We start from the raw sequence: 18,164 nt of genomic DNA on the forward strand, positions 1-18,164 counted from the left end.
TTTTTTTTTTTTTAAGTATGTAACCAGTTATTTTAATGAGAATTTGAGAGAAATTACCCAGAGGTTGTGATAGACGTCTTTTTAAATCAAGGACCTTTGGTTTATCTTTCAAACATTGCTGAGGTCTACTTTTCCCCATTCAGACTCATTGCCACCAGCTGGGGTTCACTGTTTCAAGCAGAGACTATTTTTACTGCCACATAGCTAGAATTTGATGCTTCCTTTCTTACTTACTCAATTCATAATTCATTTCGTATCTAAACCATGATCAAAACAACCAGGGGACCCAATCTACCTATATGATGAAGTCCAACTTTCCAACCTCATCAAGCCATTCAAGGTTTTTCATTGTATAATCTTTTCCTCCCCCACTCGTGCTCTCCTAAGATTATGCCTTTTTCACCTGGCTGGTCTCTTTGTCCCTATAAATTGACAATGCTTGTCAGGACTCCAAACCCCTGCTTCTGCTCTACACCCTTCTTTGTTTATCCAAATCTAAAGTGGAATTCAACATAAAGCTCAGGTGTCGTTTTTTCTCTGGCTCAAATTTCCCCTCATATTGCAGATCTGTCACTCTAAAATATCTTCATTTTCCCATTTCCTGGAGGTTAATATGTAAACTCTTTCACCTCACATACAACATGGCCCCAATTTCTCTTTCCAGGCTCATCTCTACAAACTTTTATGTACTTGACCTCCAGGCACAGCGAATCACTGATTCTGTCTTGCCATGTATATCCAGCTTTCTGTACCTTTGTCCATGCTTTTCCCACTGCCAGATGTGACTGGCCCTTTTCTCCACTTGAAAAGATCTCAACTATCCTTCAAGACCCATTTTAATCATGAAATTCTCTGTGAAACCTCACTGACCTCTCCCTGGTGAAGCACTCTAGCCCAGAGTACCTTGAGTCTAAACATCCTAAACATGTAGTATCCTACACACTGTATTAGAACTCATTTGTGTATTTGTCTTCTGCACTTGATGTGAGCCCATGACTACATAGTACCCAGAAGGGTACCATTTATACCACAGTTGCTTGAAAAATGTTGTCTGTAAACCTGTATTGATTTCCCCATTGCCTCGACTCCAAGAGCTTTTAGCACTTTGCTAAATTACCTTACATTGTTTTTCTACTGTTTCAAGTGTGCACTGGATTCCAGTAAGATTAAGTAGAGATGTCCTAATCAAGGAACTTAATTTCTCCAGCCTCAGTTTCTTCACCTATGAAACAGGATAGATAATAAAGGCCTGTGTGAAATGAAGTAATTCTTTGAAGTATTTAGCATAATACCTGGCACACAGTATGAACTCACAGTGGGAAAAACATTTCATAAACTCCTACATCTTACATTTCTGTCTTTCTCTCCTAGCAGTCTCATAGGGCTGTAGTGAAGATTCTACGAGAACATGCATACGAAACCATGTTGCAATGTACTATGCAAACATTTACCTTGATTTTCAGCCCCTTAACTAGGTTAGAAGCCTGTTTCAGCCTTCACCATTTAGGTCCAAGGCCTTGACAAGATGCACAAAGCCTTATCCAGCACTGCTTTTCTTTTACAGCCACCCATCACCTCTCAGCACCTGTCACAGGGTTATGACACGGCAGGTGCTCAATATAGATTTACAGATAGGGACAACTCCAGAATTACCAAGGCCTTTAACTGCAAGTGAAGCCTTCTGCATTCTTTTGGTTTGCTGTTGGTTTGGAGTAACCTGATTTAAACATTTTGCGTTGGCCAATTCACTCCTGACATTTTGGAGATGCTGTGGAGACATTTGGAGATATTAGGCTTAGTCTGCTTTGTGGTAGGACCTCTTCTGCCTTTGGCATGTGTGACAGGGAGTCAGCTTTAACCAGTGTCCTACTTTTTTCTCTTACTAACGACATAAATTATGTTTATATAACACTTCCACCGCAGAATGACTGAACAAGTACTTGATTTGGGTCCTTTCTGACATTTTGACAATTTGTATAAATCACCAAGATGTGAGTTTTGCCTTTAAAATACAAGACAACAAGCATACAGGGGGAAAAAAAAAAGATAAAGGACAAGGCTTTCAAATGCTGTATGGAAACATAGGTATGGTTACAATGCATCGAAATAGGTGAAAGTTCCCACAATCTCCAGGGTACGGACTCAATTTCTGAAAAGGATTTGAAGCAGCCTACAGGAAAAGGGCAATATAGTAAGACTGGGCCATTAACCAAGAAAGGAAGGGAAGACTTGGTAAAAGCATCTGAAGAGCCACACCATTAAACAGTCCTAGTACCCGGGGGCATTTCCTGAACTCCGAGTTTACAGGACTACAGGGGAACGACTGGAAGCCGGCCTGGTGAAGCCAGGTGAACCGACGCAGGTGCGGGCGAGGCCCGCACCAGAGCCAAGTCCCCCCAGCTCCGCCGCAGAGGCACCCGGGCGGCCTGCAGGACTCAGCGCTCAGCCGCACCTGCTCCGGGTCCTCCCTCGGCGGCGGGTGCGGGCTTCCCGGGCTCGCGCTTCTCGGGCTCCCTCAGTCCGCTTGGGGTCCGGCCGGCCCGAGACTGCTGAGCCGGCCGCGCCGGGGGAAGGAGTTTCCGGCGGACGCAGCGCGGAGCCGCTTCCTGTCCCGCTCGCCGCGCCGCCTCACGCTGCCCGTCCCGGACGCGGCTCGCGCGGGACCCGCTCCCCTGCCCCGGCAACACGTCCGGCCCCATGCAGTCCCGGCTCCTGCTCCTCGGGGCGCCCGGCGGCCACGGCGGCCCGGCCGCGCGGCGCATGCGGCTGCTCCTGCGGCAGGTGGTGCGGGGCAGGCCCGGCGGAGACGGGTGCGGGTCGGAGGTCAGACTGCTGCATGCCGGGGCGGGGGCCGACACAGGTAACCCCGGGACGTCCCCGCCGCCCCTGGGGTCTGTGCGGGGCCCCTGCGGTCCTCTGCACCCCACTCCCTCCTGCTTCGCTTGGGAAGGAGCGCCGCGCGGGAAGCCAAGACATAGACATTCTAGTTTACATCTCGCGGCTAATGCTGTGTATCGCGAGGCAAGGCGCTTGCACTCTCTGGGCCTCATTCTGTAGTCCGAGGGATCTGGGCTAAGGCTTATGATGACCTGGAATAGTGCATTCGCCTCCCCCCGCCCCCCCGCTGCTTTTATCCCTGGGATGCTGATTTGGACTGCAGTACACGCTGGGGTTTAATGCAGGAGCCCTCAGAAATTGTTGAAACCTGGGACTGACCTTGCTCTCAGAGTGTCAAGGGCCTAGAAGCCAGTCTGTGTCATGTTCCAACCAGGGCTAGTGGCGGCTTAGAAGTGTACGTTCTCGCCAAGGATCCCATCGTTAACAGTGTTTTAAAGGTATACGCAAGCCTTTCTGAATTTTCCAGGAGTTTTCCTTTCCCAAAGTGTTCACATCTTATTAGAGCTGAAAATCACAACTTAATTTTAAAACTCCTGACTGTACCAATGAGATAATTTAGACCCAGAAGGGAAAACTGGCTTGCAGATCACACAGCTAGTGACTGCTTTAGAATCACGTGTCTGATTTCTTAACTCAGGCTTTTTTTTTTTTTTTTTTTTTCCCCTTTTGGTTATACTAGAGCTGGTTTTCAGAATCTTTTTTTGTTACATGCTGGAGTTAGAGCATTTGTGCTGGTTAAGGGGAAGGGATGTATGTTGTTGGCTGTTCTTAAACGGCAAAGTGATTCTAGGCAAGATTTTGTTAGTGTCATTGCTGCTTAGAATACCAGAGGTTTTTACTTGGAAGTTGTAGGGTTCATTGTTCTTGCAAAGACTGGCCCCAATAATTTTCCTTGCCAGGTTTAGGTCCCGTATATTCCATCCATTCATTCATTTACTGAACAAAATTTTTTTTTTCGTTTTGTGTGGAGTTGTGATTTCAAATTTTGCTCCTTTACCAGTTATTGTGACTATTGTGATATTAAGAGTTTTTTGTTTGTTTGTTGCTTCTTTGTCCTAGAAAACAGGGAGGACAAGGGTGGAAGTGCAGCATAATCTGTAACTTGGGCTTTGGAGTTAAACAGTATGGGTTGGAGTCCATTTCTGCACCATCTGGATATGGAGATCTGAGGGTGGGTTGCTTAATTTTGTGTCCCAGTTTTCTTAACTCAAATGAGGATAAAAAGAGTATATTTGATAGGATTATTATGAGGATTTAATTAGTTCATATAATTCCTGGCACATGTTAACATTCAATAAAAGTTAGCTTATTATTTTTAGTATATATATTTTTAGCTATGGGAGAATTGTTCTGTTTCCTTGGCTTTAGATGAAATGAAACCAGTTACTTTAGGTTTAAAACTATCAGCTAGCTGGCTAGGCATACAGGAAAAAGTTAAGTCGTATGACCTTTAAAAAAATTGGTCTTTGTACATGAATAATACGTGGTGATTATAAAAACATTAAAACTGTCCTCAACATTATGTCCAACAAATCAAAGTACAGGCTTTGCTTAAAATGTGAGACTCATGAACACATTATAGACAACATATTAACTTTAGACTTAGTCATTGACTGGCAGAATCAGACCACAAGGAGTAAATTGTGCTAAACTTACTTGCCTTGCTGTTGCAAAGATGCCCAATGTTGCAGGTGTGAAGACTGAGTAAATTCATTTGGAAACTTATGAGAGATCTGGACTCTATTAAGAACAGCTGAGAGCCAGGTAAATCGGAGGCAAGCTCTTGGCTACCCCGGGACATAATGTTGGTCATAAAGGTTGGAGTGTCTCATTTTGAACCAGAGGTCATACATAGACAAAATAAAAGCCACAAATAGCACTGTGATGTAATGAATTACAATTTAGATTGGAAAGATGCTCCCAGCTGCATATACACATGTGACCAGTAACTCATCTCTGCATGTAATTGACCTTGCTTCCTTGTAGATTGGAAAAAGAGCACTGGGGTACATAAGCAGTAGATTCATGTTCTATACTGTTCTTATCTTTCCTGGACTGTATGTATGTCTTATTTATCTTTATATTCCTTTGGTACCTGTCAACACTTTGTATCGTGTTGACACGATACAAGCACTCAGTGACTTATAATACTAAAATTCATACAGAGAAGGAAACCAGGTACTGTAGGTTTAAAACTATCAGAGTTTTAACTATCTCCTTCCAGGAGAGGCTGGAATTGCCTTGTTGGCTTTCAAGATAGGAGCTTTATAAAGCCTGGTAAAGAAGAGAGAGTCATTTATGTTAAAAAAAAAAAAAACACAACAAATCCCAAAACCCATTGCCTTTTGTCCTTTGCTATTGGATAGTTTTAAGTATCGATAATTTGTAAATTCTTTGTATCTCTTTATGCTTCAATTAGTAGTGTTGTCTCTTAGTTTTAGGAACAAAGAGGCTTACAAGGAGGTTAGCTACTGCAAAGAATTTTCAGTAAAGATTATTGCAGGGTTTCACAGATGGAGGCAAGTAAATTGGCTCAGTGGGACTCTGACAGTAAACTGTTTAGATATACCATGGAGCAGGCTGAAATGATAAACCTGGAAGCATAACTCTGTGTAATCCACCATGACATGTTTAGTGCTGTCATTTAACACCATTGTTATTAAAGGGACTCTGTTTTATCTTTTATGACTTTTGTATATTAATAAATTTGATCAAGGAATCTTTAAAAATACTTTTTGTATAAGAAATTGTGTTCATTGTTGAAAAGTAAAGTGCAGACAAATCCCCTGAGATATAATCTCCCATTCAAAGTCATCATTGTCAACTTTATGGTGTTACTATTATCAGATTTTGTGAAATACATATAATATTTATTTGTACAACTGCACATTTCTTTTTTAAAAATAGGATCATGTATTTTTTATAATTCTCACTTAACCATTATTGTAACATATTAACAAAGTGGTAAATATTGCTACACATGTTCATTTTAAGTAGATACTAAAGTCATATATTTATTCATATATTTGTTTTACCAGTTTTTCATTGTTGGACATTCAGGTTGCCTACTTTTATTTCTATTTTTTTAAAAGAAATCTCTACACCCAATGTGGGGCTCAAACTCATGACCCTGAGATTAGGAGTTGGATGCTCTACTGACCTGAGCCAGCCGGGTGCCACAGGTTGTCTGTTTTTAAATATATAAAAAGTGCAATAGACATCCACCCCTAATGCATTTTTTTGTGATTTTATTCCAGAGCTACAATAGAAGTAATGACTTTGGGGAGGGGAAGTAGAGAACTCCTGCTTCATGAAGAATAGAGTGTAAAGGGAAAAACTACACTATGATGGTTCAGGTCTTAGCTCTGTATTTACTAGGTATTGAACTTTGGGAAAATTATTAACTACTTTAAACTTGCAGTAGGCTATTTTGACCCTGAGGACATTGTGGCCCTTCTATATTAAAGCATTTAGCAGTAAAATCCCAAAACAATTGTAACTTAATAAATCATTGGGAAGACCTGTGTTAGGAACATGCAGACTAATCTGGAAATTGCTGATATATTTGGTTTTCTCTTGGGTCTAAGTTTTGTATTAAAAAAAGTGGTGACACTAAACCAGTGGTTTTTAACCAAGAGTGATTCCCTTCCCCCAGGGGAAAATGTGCATAGAAAAACATGGTGATGGGTTCACATAGGTGGGAGATCTAATGGTTTCAGGCTAGATGTAGGATGTTCAAAGATCTTTAGGGCTTGGACCCTCTCTGCCCTTCCCCGTGCCGCCCCCCCCCCCCCCCCCCCCCCACCCCAGGCCTCCTTTCTACTCTCCATTTGTTGGATTTGATTTTTGCTGTATTGGTTTCAACAGCTGTTGGGATTTCTTCAAGTGGTAGCAATGATAGCCTTACTGACAGCCCCAGATTTTGATGGTCCTTACACTTCACACTGTTAGAAAAAGAGGGGGATGCCTGGATGGCTCAGTTGGTTAAGCAACTTTGGCTCAGGTCATGATCTCACTGTTTGTGGGTTCAAGCCCCACATTGGGCTCTGTGCTGACAGCTCAGAGCCTGGAGCCTGCTTCGGATTCTGTCTCCCTCTCTCTCTGCCTCTCCCTGGCTCACACTCTGTCTGTCCACCTCTGTCTCAAAAATGAACATTAAGAAAAAATTTAAAAAAAGAGAAAGAGAGAACATCTTTTCCTTGAGCTCTGACAAAAATTCTTGCGAGAACTCTTACTGGCCAAGCCTGGATCATGTGTCCATCTCTAAAACAATCACTGTGGCCAGAGAGTGGAATATTCTGACAAGTTTGTGCAGGATATTCACTTCTGGAGGTTTTGGTGCAGGGGTAAAGGTTGGGATTAATGGTATAAACTCTACCCAAACAAGATGGGGTGGGTTCTCCACTGGACAGAGGGATTCTGTTGTCAAAAGGGAAAGAATATTGAGTAGGTAAAACAAAACAGCTGTCTACTAAAACTCAAGTGTGTAATATCCAAAGGGGTTTTACAAGAATAAGTGTTATTTAGAATACACTATTGGGGCGCCTGGGTGGCTTAGCGTCTGACTTTGGCTCAGGTCATGATCTCGCGGTTTGAGTTCAGGTTTCATGTCAAGCTCTGAGACTGGAGCCTGCTTCCGATTCTGTGTCTCTCTCTGTCTCTGTCCCTCCTCTGCTCACACACTTTCTCTCTCAAAATAAATAAATATTAAAAAAATAAAATACACTATTAATTATTATTTGAATATAGAGATTATTTTCCTATAAACCTTTGGGAAATTCCTTTAAAGTAGGATGATTGCAAGTGATAAAATCAAACCTTATTACTTTAAATGAACCTTAAAGTTAATTTCATTTGGAAGGTTTTATCTTGCAGATTCTTTTCAGGGCTTTTAATTTTCAAATCGATACTTTCCATGCCTGAATAAAATATATATCAGTTTATTGGTGGTAGTATTTGTGTGAGAGTTTCTTTGCTGTATACAGGGATTTAAGTAATCTGAGTTACATGTGGTTGCTTTTTTGCATTATTTGTAATAAATGTAATTAAGTGTTAAGCAGTATATTCTATAACAATCTGTACTTGTTAACCCATTCTAGTTATTCTAGTAGTTTCCATTATGAGTATCTTATATCATTAACTACAGTGTCTAAAAAAATGATTGTATTGAACCAAAATAGTGTATTTGAAGAAAGGTATACCTTAGTTTCTTCTAAGTTGTATTACCTATTGTGTTATATAAGTATTTTCACTTCCCTTTAGAACATACTTACACTACTTCATTTAAATCAAGTCTTTACAAATGACTTGATTTCTGAGCTTTTTGAAAGATAGGCTGTTCTCAGTGCAGAAAATCAGTGAACTAGGGCTTAAAACAACACTTAATTAAGAAAACAGTATTTAATTAAAAGCTGTATTCATTCACATATTCATTTACCAAACATTTCTTGAATACCCAGTTGGTTTAAGATATTATCTTTGGCTCTATGAGTACAAAGGTGATTAAAACATAGGCCCTGCCCACAAAAGGCTGCACTTTTACAGACTGAACAGTGGTCTTCAAAAATTTTCACACTTACCTCCTAAAAGGATTTTGAAAATATGTATCCCTTTGTATATTTTGAAGTTGATATCTAGAAATTTTCCTGAAAAGAATAAATAATTGCAGAGTACAGTGTTTCCAGTGTGTTGTAAATATTGACCTTTAAAATAAAAATTTTTAACAGTCTTGAAAGTGTATCTTTTAAATGAAATTAGAATATCCTAGTAATATGTTAGCCACTATCTCTGTTTTGAAAAATAGATTAAAAAGCTCATGTTTAACTATCAGGAAGCTCATGTTACTTTTTTTTTTATCTCCTTGAATTTATATTTCAATTACCACTACTCATCATAATTTTATCTTAATATTTTTACTCTTAAAATGTTTTGTCTTTAGATTTCTCTGCACAAAAATGTTTAAGTGTTAAAACATACCTATCACTACAATTATTAAAGCATAATTGTTCAAAAGAACATCAATATGTTTCAAATTTCTTAAAAAAATGTAAAATTTTGCGGAAATATACCTGTTAACAGCATGAGTGGTGCTTTTCCCCAGTTAAATATTAATGTAATTAATAGCTCCTAATTGAGTACTAATTTTGCTGCAATGTATATAATTTTGATATAGAAATATCACTCAGTTCTTTACAGACTTTTTATATATGAGCCAAAAGTAATATGTTGATTAATTATCAAAAATGTTATTTTTAGTGGCCTATCAACTGACAACTTGATTATAGCCTTTTCAGTTTTATTCATAGCCAATAATTGGAAACCACTTGACTGGCAGGTAGAGTCACTGACCTAACCAGCCAGTACCATCACTCTGCCTCAGTTTCTGGAAGATTCACCAAAAAGGCTTTACCAAAATTTATCAAAAGGTTATGGTTTTTTCCTCATGTAGAGGCTGCTTGTTTAACGTACTCAGAAAAGAGGTGATAAAATGAACCCTTCATTCAGCATACCTTTGCCAGTATAGTATTTGAGAAAATGCTTTTATCATGTTTAAATACTTTTTTTTTTAATATATGAAATTTATTGTCAAATTGGTTTCCATACAACACCCAGTGCTCATCCCAAAAGGTGCCCTCCTCAATACCCGTCACCCACCCTCCCCTCCCTCCCACCCCATCAACCCTCAGTTTGTTCTCAGTTTTTAAGAGTCTCTTATGCTTTGGCTCTCTCCCACTCTAACCTTTTTTTTTTTTTCCTTCCCCTCCCCCATGGGTTTCTGTTAAGTTTCTCAAGATCCACAAAAGAGTGAAAACATATGGTATCTGTCTTTCTCTGTATGGCTTATTTCACTTAGCATCACACTCTGCAGTTCCATCCACATGCTACAAAAGGCCATATTTCTTTCTTTCTCACTGCCACGTAGTACTCCATTGTGTATATAAACCACAATTTCTTTATCCATTCATCAGTTGATGGACATTTAGGCTCTTTGCATAATTTGGCTATTGTTGAGAGTGCTGCTATAAACATTGGGGTACAAGTACCCCTATGCATCAGCACTCCTGCATCCCTTGGGTAAATTCCTAGCAGTGCTACTGCTGGGTCATAGGGTAGGTCTATTTTTAATTTTTTGAGGAACCTCCACACTGTTTTCCAGAGCGGCTGCACCAGTTTGCATTCCCACCAACAGTGCAAGAAGGTTCCCGTTTCTCCACATCCTCTCCAGCATCTATAGTCTCCTGATTTGTTCATTTTGGCCACTGACTGTGTGAGGTGATATCTGAGTGTGGTTTTGATTTGTATTTCCCTGATGAGGAGCGACGTTGAGCATCTTTTCATGTGCCTGTTGGCCATCCGGATGTCTTCTTTAGAGAAGTGTCTTTTCATGTTTTCTGCCCATTTCTTCACTGGGTTATTGGTTTTTCGGGTGTGGAGTTTGGTGAGCTCTTTATAGATTTTGGATACTAGCTCTTTGTCCAATATGTCATTTGCAAATATCTTTTCCCATTCCGTTGGTTGCCTTTTAGTTTTGTTGATTGTTTCCTTTGCAGTGCAGAAGCTTTTTATCTTCATGAGGTCCCAATAGTTCATTTTTGCTTTTAATTCCCTTGCCTTTGGGGATGTGTCAAGTAAGAAATTGCTGTGGTTGAGGTCAGAGAGGTCTTTTCCTGCTTTCTCCTCTAGGGTTTTGATGGTTTCCTGTCTCACATTCAGGTCCTTTATCCATTTTGAGTTTATTTTTGTGAATGGTGTAAGAAAGTGGTCTCATTTCATTCTTCTGCATGTTGCTGTCCAGTTCTCCCAGCACCATTTGTTAAAGAGACTGTCTTTTTTCCATTGGATATTCTTTCCTGCTTTGTCAAAGATTAGTTGGCCATACTTTTGTGGGTCTAGTTCTGGGGTTTCTATTCTTTTCCATTGGTCTATGTGTCTGTTTTTGTGCCAATACCATGCTGTCTTGATGATGACAGCTTTGTAGTAGAGGCTAAAGTCTGGGATTGTGATGCCTCCTGCTTTGGTCTTCAAAATTACTTTGGCTATTCGGGGCCTTTTGTGGTTCCATATGAATTTTAGGATTGCTTGTTCTAGCTTTGAGAAGAATGCTGGTGCAATTTTGATTGGGATTGCATTGAATGTGTAGATAGCTTTGGGTAGTATTGACATTTAAACAATATTTATTCTTCCAACCCATGAGCATGGAATGTTTTCCATTTCTTTATATCTTCTTCAATTTCCTTCATAAGCTTTCTATAGTTTTCAGCATACAGATCTTGTACATCTTTGGTTAGATTTATTCGTACATATTTTATGCTTCTTGGTGCAATTGTGAATGGGATCAGTTTCTTTATTTGTCTTTCTGTTGCTTCATTATTAGTGTATAAGAATGCAACTGCTTTCTGTACGTTGATTTTGTATCCTGCAACTTTGCTGAATTCATGTATCAGTTCTAGCAGACTTTTGGTGGAGTCTTTCGGATTTTCCATGTATAATATCATGTCATCTGCAAAAAGTGAAAGCTTGACTTCATTTTTGCCAATTTTGATGCCTTTGATTTCCTTTTCTTGTCTGATTGCTGATGCTAGAACTTCCAACACTATGTTAAACAACAGCGGTGAGAGCGGACATCCTGTCGTGTTCCTGATCTCAGGGGGAAAGCGCTCAGTTTTTCCCCATTGAGGATGATGTTAGCTGTGGGCTTTTCATAAATGGCTTTTATGATGTTTATGTTCCTTCTATCCCGACTTTCTTGAGGGTTTTTATTAAGAAAGGATGCTGAATTTTGTCAAATGCCTTTTCTGCATCGATTGACAGGATCATATGGTTCTTATCTTTTCTTTTATTAATGTGATGTATCACGTTGATTGATTTGCGAATGTTGAACCAGCCCTGCATCCCAGGAATGAATCCCACTTGATCATGGTGAATAATTCTTTTTATAAGCTGTTGAATTCAATTTGCTAGTATCTTATTGAGAATTTTTGCATCCATATTCATCAGGGATATTGGCCTGTAGTTTTTTTTTTTTTTTTTACTGGGTTTCTGGGTCTCTGTCTGGTTTAGGAATCAAAGTAATACTGGCTTCATAGAATGAGTCTGGAAGTTTTCCTTCCCTTTCTATTTTTTTGGAATAGCTTGAGAAGGATAGGTATTATCTCTGCTTTAAATGTCTGGTAGAGGGGCGCCTGGGTGGCTTGGTCGGTTAAGCGTCCGACTTCGGCTCAGGTCATGATCTCGTGGTTCGTGAGTTCAAGCCCCGCGTCAGGCTCTGTGCTGACAGCTCGGAGCCTGGAGCCTGTTTCTGATTCTGTGTCTCCCTCTCTCTCTCTGACCCTCCCCCGTTCATGCTCTGTCTCTCTCTGTCTCAAAAATAAATAAACGTTTAAAAAAATTTTTTTTTTTTTTTTTTTTTTTTTTTTTTTTTTTTTTTAGGGGCGCCTGGGTGGCTCAGTCGGTTGGGTAACCGACTTCGGCTCAGGTCATGATCTCGCAGTCGTGAGTTCGAGCCCCGCATCGGGCTCTGTGCTGACAGCTCAGAGTCTGGAGCCTGTTTCGGATTCTGTGTCTCCCTCTCTCTCTGACCCTCCCCTGTTCATGCTCTGTCTCTGTCTCAAAAATAAATAAATGTAAAAAAAAAAAAAAAAATTTAAAAAAAAAAATTTTTTTTTTTAAATGTCCGGTAGAATTCCCCAGGGAAGCCATCTGGTCCTGGACTCTTACTTGTTGGGAGATTTTTGATAGCTGATTCAATTTCTTTGCTGGTTATGGGTCTGTTCAAGCTTTCTATTTCCTCCAGTTTGAGTTTTGGAAGTGTGGGGGTGTTTAGGAATTTGTCCATTTTTTCCAGGTTGTCCAGTTTGTTGGCATATAATTTTTCATAGTATTCCCTGATAATTGCTTGTATCTCTGAGGGATTGGTTGTAATAATTCCATTTTCATTCATGATTTTATCTATTTGGGTCATCTCCCTTTTCTTTTTGAGAAGCCTCGCTAGAGGTTTATCAATTTTGTTTATTTTTTCAAAAAACCAACTCTTGGTTTCATTGATCTGCTGTACAGTTTTTTTAGATTCAATATTGTTTATTTCTGCTCTGATCTTTATTATTTCTCTTCTTCTGCTGGGTTTGGGGTGTCTTTGCTGCTCTGCTTGTATTTCCTTTAGGTGTGCTGTTAGATTTTGTATTTGGGATTTTTCTTGTTTCTTGAGATAGGCCTGGATTGCAATGTATTTTCCTCTCAGGACTGCCTTCGCTGCATCCCAAAGCATTTGGATTGTTGTATTTTCATTTTCGTTTGTTTCCATATATTTTAAATTTCTTCTCTAATTGCCTGGTTGACCCATTCATTCTTTAGTAGGGTGTTCTTTGACCTCCATGCTTTTGGAGGTTTTCCAGACTTTTTCCTGTGGTTGATTTCAAGCTTCATAGCATTGTGGTCCGAAAGTATGCATGGTATGATCTCAATTCTTGTGAACTTATGAAGGGCTGTTTTGTGACCCAGTATGTGATCTACCTTGGAGAATGTTCCCTGTGCACTCGAGAAGAAAGTATGTTCTGTTGCTTTGGGATGCAGAGTTCTAAATATATCTGTCAAGTCCATCTGATCCAATGTATCATTCAGGGCCTTTGTTTCTTTATTGATCATGTGTCTAGATGATCTATCCATTGTTGTAAGTGGGGTATTAAAGTCCCCTGCAATTACCACATTCTTGTCAATAAGGTTGCTTATGTTTGTAATTGTTTTATATATTTGGGGGCTCCCGTATTCGGCGCATAGACATTTATAATTGTTAGTTCTTCTTGATGGATAGACCCTGTAATGATTATATAATTCCCTTCTTCATCTCTTGTTACAGCCTTTAATTTAAAGTCTAGTTTGTCTAAGTATGGCTACTCCAGCTTTCTTTTGACTTCCAGTAGCATGATAAAGAGTTCTCCATCCCCTCACTTTCAATCTGAAAGTGTCCTCAGGTCTAAAATGAGTCTCTTGTAGACAGCAAATAGATGGGTCTTGTTTTTTTATCCATTCTGATACCCTATGTCTTTTGGTTGGTGCATTTAGTCCATCTACATTCAGTGTTATTATAGAAAGATATGGGTTTAGAGTCATTGTGATGTCCATAGGTTTCATGCTTGTAGCGATGTCTCTGGTACTTTGCCTCACAGGATCCCCCTTAGGATCTCTTGTAGGGCTGGTTTAGTGGTGATGCATTCCTTCAGTTTTTGTTTGTTTGGGAAGACCTTTATCTCTCCTTCTATTCTAAATGACAGATTTGCTGGATAGAGGATTCTCGGCTGCATATTTTTTCTGTTTATCACATTGAAGATTTCCTGCCATTTCTTTCTGGCCTGTCAAGTTTCAGTAGAGAGATCCGTCACTAGTCTTATCAGTGTCCCTTTGTATGTTAGAGCATGTTTATCCCTAGCTGCTTTCAGAATTTTCTCTTTATCCTCGTATTTTGCCAGTTTCACTATGATATGTTGTGCAGAAGATCGATTCAAGTTACGTCTGAAGGAAGTTCTCTGTGCCTCTTGGATATCAGTGCCTTTTTCCTTCCCCAGATCAGGGAAGTTCTCAGCTATGATTTCTTCAAGTACACCTTCAGCACCTTTCCCTCTCTCTTCCTCCTCTGGAATACCAATTATGCGTAGATTATTTCTCTTTAGTACATCACTTAGTTCTCTAATTTTCCCCTTATAGTCCTGGATTTTTTAATCTTTTTCTCAGCTTCTTCTTTTTCCATAATTTTATTTTCTAGTTCACCTATTCTCTCTTCTGCTTCTATAATCCGAGCTGTGGTCATCTCCATTTTATTTTGCAGCTCGTTAATAGCATTTTTTAGCTCTTCCTGGCTGTTCCTGAGTGCCTTGATTTCTGTAGCAAGAGATTCTCTGCTGTCCTTTATAGTGTTTTCAAGCCCAGCGATTAATTTTATGACTATTATTCTAAATTCACTTTCTGTTATATTGTTTAAATCGTTTTTGATCAGTTTGTTAGCTGTTGTTATTTCCTGGAGGTTTTTTTGAGGGGAATTCGTCTGTTTAGTCATTTTGGATAGTCCCTGGAGTGGTGTGGAACTGCAGGGCACTTCCCCTGTGCTGTCTTGAATAACTTGCGTTGGTGGGCGGGGCCGCAGTGAGACCTGATGTCTGCCCCCAGCCCACTGCTGGGGCCACAGTCAGACTGGTGTGTGCCTTCTCTTCCCCTCTCCTTGGGGCGGGATTCACTGTGGGGTGGTATGGCCCATCTGGGCTACTTGCACACTGCCAGGCTTGTGGGATCAGGCTGGGGATCTGGTGTATTAGCTGGGGTGGATCGGCAAGGTGCACAGGGGTGGGAGGGGCAGGCTCAGCTCACTTTTCCTTCGGAGAGCCACTTTGGGAGGGGCCCTGCGGCACCAGGAGGGAGTCAGACCTGCCGGAGGGATGGATCCGCAGAAGCACAGCGTTGGGTGTTTGCGCGGTGCAAGCAAGTTCCGTGGCAAGCAAGTTCCATGGCGGGAACTGGTTTCCTTTGGGATTTTGGCTGGGGGATGGGCGAGGGAGATGGCGCTGGTGAGCGCCTTTGTTCCCCGCCGAGCTGCGCTCTGTCTTCCGGGGCTCAACAACTCTCCCTCCCGTTGTCCCCCAGCTCTCCCGCTCTCTGGGCAGAGCTGTTAGCTTATAACCTTCCAGATGATAAGTCCCGCTTGCTGTCCAAACACACTCCGTCCGGCCCCTCCGCTTTTGCCAGCCAGACTCGGGGCCTCTGCTTGGCCGGCGGGCTGCCTCTCTGCCCCGGCTCCCTCCCGCCAGTCCGTGGAGCGCGCACCGCCTCTCCGCCCTTCCTACCCTCTTCCGTGGGCCTCTCGTCTGCGCTTGGCTCCGGAGAATCCGTTCTGCTAGTCTTCTGGCTGTTTTCTGGGTTATTTAGGCAGGTGTGGGTGGAATCTAAGTGATCAGCTGGACACCGTGAGCTCAGAGGCCTTCTACGCCGCCATCTTCCCTCAGGTCATTTTTATCTCATGCTCTTCGGGCATTTTGATCATTTTACCTCAGTGCTGAGCCACTTATGGATCTCTAAGTTGTTTTGAGAGAGAAGTATAAAGTGAGTTTACAAATAGCAGCCAGTTGAAACATAAATTCTTAAAAAAATTTTTTTTGTTAGTGTTTAATTATTTTTGAGAGAGAGAGAGAGAGAGCGTGCCTAAGTACTTTTTAATCAAATTTTAGTTTTCATAATTAAAAAAGGTAGCCTGTATTATCAATTCAATCAGCTTAATTAGGCTTTCTGACAGAAAAAAACATTTTTCCTTTCAATTTGAATGAATGTGTTAGTATGTATAATAAGGAATGTTATAAAAACCACTGAATGAGAAATTGCAGGCCACATTTTATAGGCTAGATTACTAAATGCAGTAAAATCTAGTGGTCACATATTTAAGTCATCGATTTCATAATGTATGCTTTGCAGTTTTATTTTTTAGTATAATTTATAAGTAATGTAATAGTTAAAGGAAGTTATTTATGTAGTGAGGTCTCTGATAGAAGACATGATATTGTTTTATTAAATGTGTAATAAACTTTGTTGATCCGTCTTAGAGAACAATTAAAATAATGTATAAAAATCAGAAATAAATGCATCAGTTTGTTTAAACCTCATGATCCAGCTTTGACACTGTATTTAGTGAAATGAGAACTAACTGGTTCAGAAGGTAGTATGTCCTTTTCACCGTAAGAGTTAGAAAATAGCCATTTTATAAGATGAGGAATGACTGTAATTGGAATGAATGGTTCATGATGACATTCGAGAAGAAATTTTTAGCAGGCTTTTGAAAGACACATATCTGATCTGAAACAGACATTTAAAAGTTTTTTCTGTGGTTTTTATCCACCATATTGTGAAAATCTTGGTAGTACTGACAGTTACTTCAGTGACATTAAAACTGAGCAGCGTCAATTATGTGTGCTGCTTCAGGTGTTCAGAAGTGCCTTCTTGTGTGTGTGTAGGAATAGTATGTGTTCTCAAGGTAAGAATTGAGGAGAGCTAAAAAGCAGCTTGCCTTTAAGTACGTAAAAAGCCAGGTTTGCACTCTGAGCTCTCCCATCTTGGATTATTTGACAGTATTAACTCCCGCTTCCCTACTCTGCAATATACTGTATCTGACACAGGCCAAAAATACTTCAGGCATTTCTAAAGCTACTCTTCACTTTTAGTAGGAATATGGAAGACATGGAGAAACTATTCTGAGGCAGTTTATGTTGACTTGAATAATCTTTAAAGGAAGCTTCTCCTAGACCATAATTGAAAATGCCTCATTTGTTTAGTCCACTGGAGCAGTGCACCATCCACTGTAGAAATGTAAGGGGGAGGGCTTCTGAAAGAGCCTCTGGGAACGAAGGACCTGCAGGGCCAGTTCTGTCAGGTCAGCATTCGGGAAGAACGGATCTAGAAACTGATCTCCTTAAGACTGCCGTGCTCTGGACCCTTAGGAAGTGTGTATCCTAACCTAAAGAGAATTATTGCAGAGGAACAATAATCAATACTTGTAATACAGTGTGAGAAATGCTATTACAGAAGCATGAGCCAGATACTGTGCTAGCAGAAAGACAGGAATGAGAGGATCAATTCTTGATGGAGGTGGAGATCATGCAAAAGGAAAAGTTAGGGAAAGTTCAACGGGGAGATGAAGAGATTTGAGGAGTAGGGGTCTGAAGGGAAAGGGTGTGAGAGAGTTGTGGAAGAACTTTCAGGCCAGGGAATAAAGCATCGAACACTGAGATAGGAATAGAAGAGGTAGAGCTGGTCGGACATAATTGGACAACACACACAGAAAGTAAAAAGTTCTGATTTTCTCATGTTAAAGTTGAATTATCTCTAGAATATCTAAGCATGTCCAGTAGCCTGCTGATAGATACGGATCTCAGGAGAGAGATCTGAGCCAAAGGGGACGTTTAAGACTTTAGTGTACAGAGGTCAGAGTTGGGCCATTAGCAGGGATTAGATGACTCAGGAAAAGTATAGCATGGTAACAGAAGGTGGCCAAGAACATCAGCTTTGAGGCAGGAAGGTCAAATACCTACCGCCTATGAATGTCATTTTCTTCTTTGCCTACAGCAGGCATGACTAGATCTCTATCCTTATTTCTTCACAAGTCCAATTTTCATTGTGATTGCTTCTTTGGGTTTTTTTAGAAGCCTTTGGTTTGATTTCCGAATGTTGAGAGATTTTCCAGTTATCTTTTAGTTATTGATTTCTAGGTAATTACATTCTGATCAGAAAACATATTT

At 40.4% G+C, this 18,164-nt stretch overlaps 1 protein-coding gene across 2 annotated transcripts in view; it reads left to right on the forward strand.

The window, feature by feature from the left end:
- Window positions 1-2,614: 2,614 nt before the first annotated feature.
- VWA8 (von Willebrand factor A domain containing 8) overlaps window positions 2,615-18,164 on the forward strand; it is a 366,248-nt gene continuing 350,698 nt past the window's right edge. Inside the window, exon 1 of one of the 2 annotated variants that reach the window (XM_042977303.1) lies at window positions 2,615-2,860. In XM_042977303.1, coding sequence (XP_042833237.1) covers window positions 2,698-2,860 — 163 coding nt within the window. In that variant the 5' untranslated portion in view covers window positions 2,615-2,697. The remainder of the gene's footprint in view (window positions 2,861-18,164) is intronic. The other variant, XM_015538962.2, reaches the window with a different exon arrangement.

Source organism: Panthera tigris, chromosome A1, assembly GCF_018350195.1.
Source record: "Panthera tigris isolate Pti1 chromosome A1, P.tigris_Pti1_mat1.1, whole genome shotgun sequence".
Classification (NCBI taxonomy): Eukaryota; Metazoa; Chordata; class Mammalia; order Carnivora; family Felidae; genus Panthera; species Panthera tigris.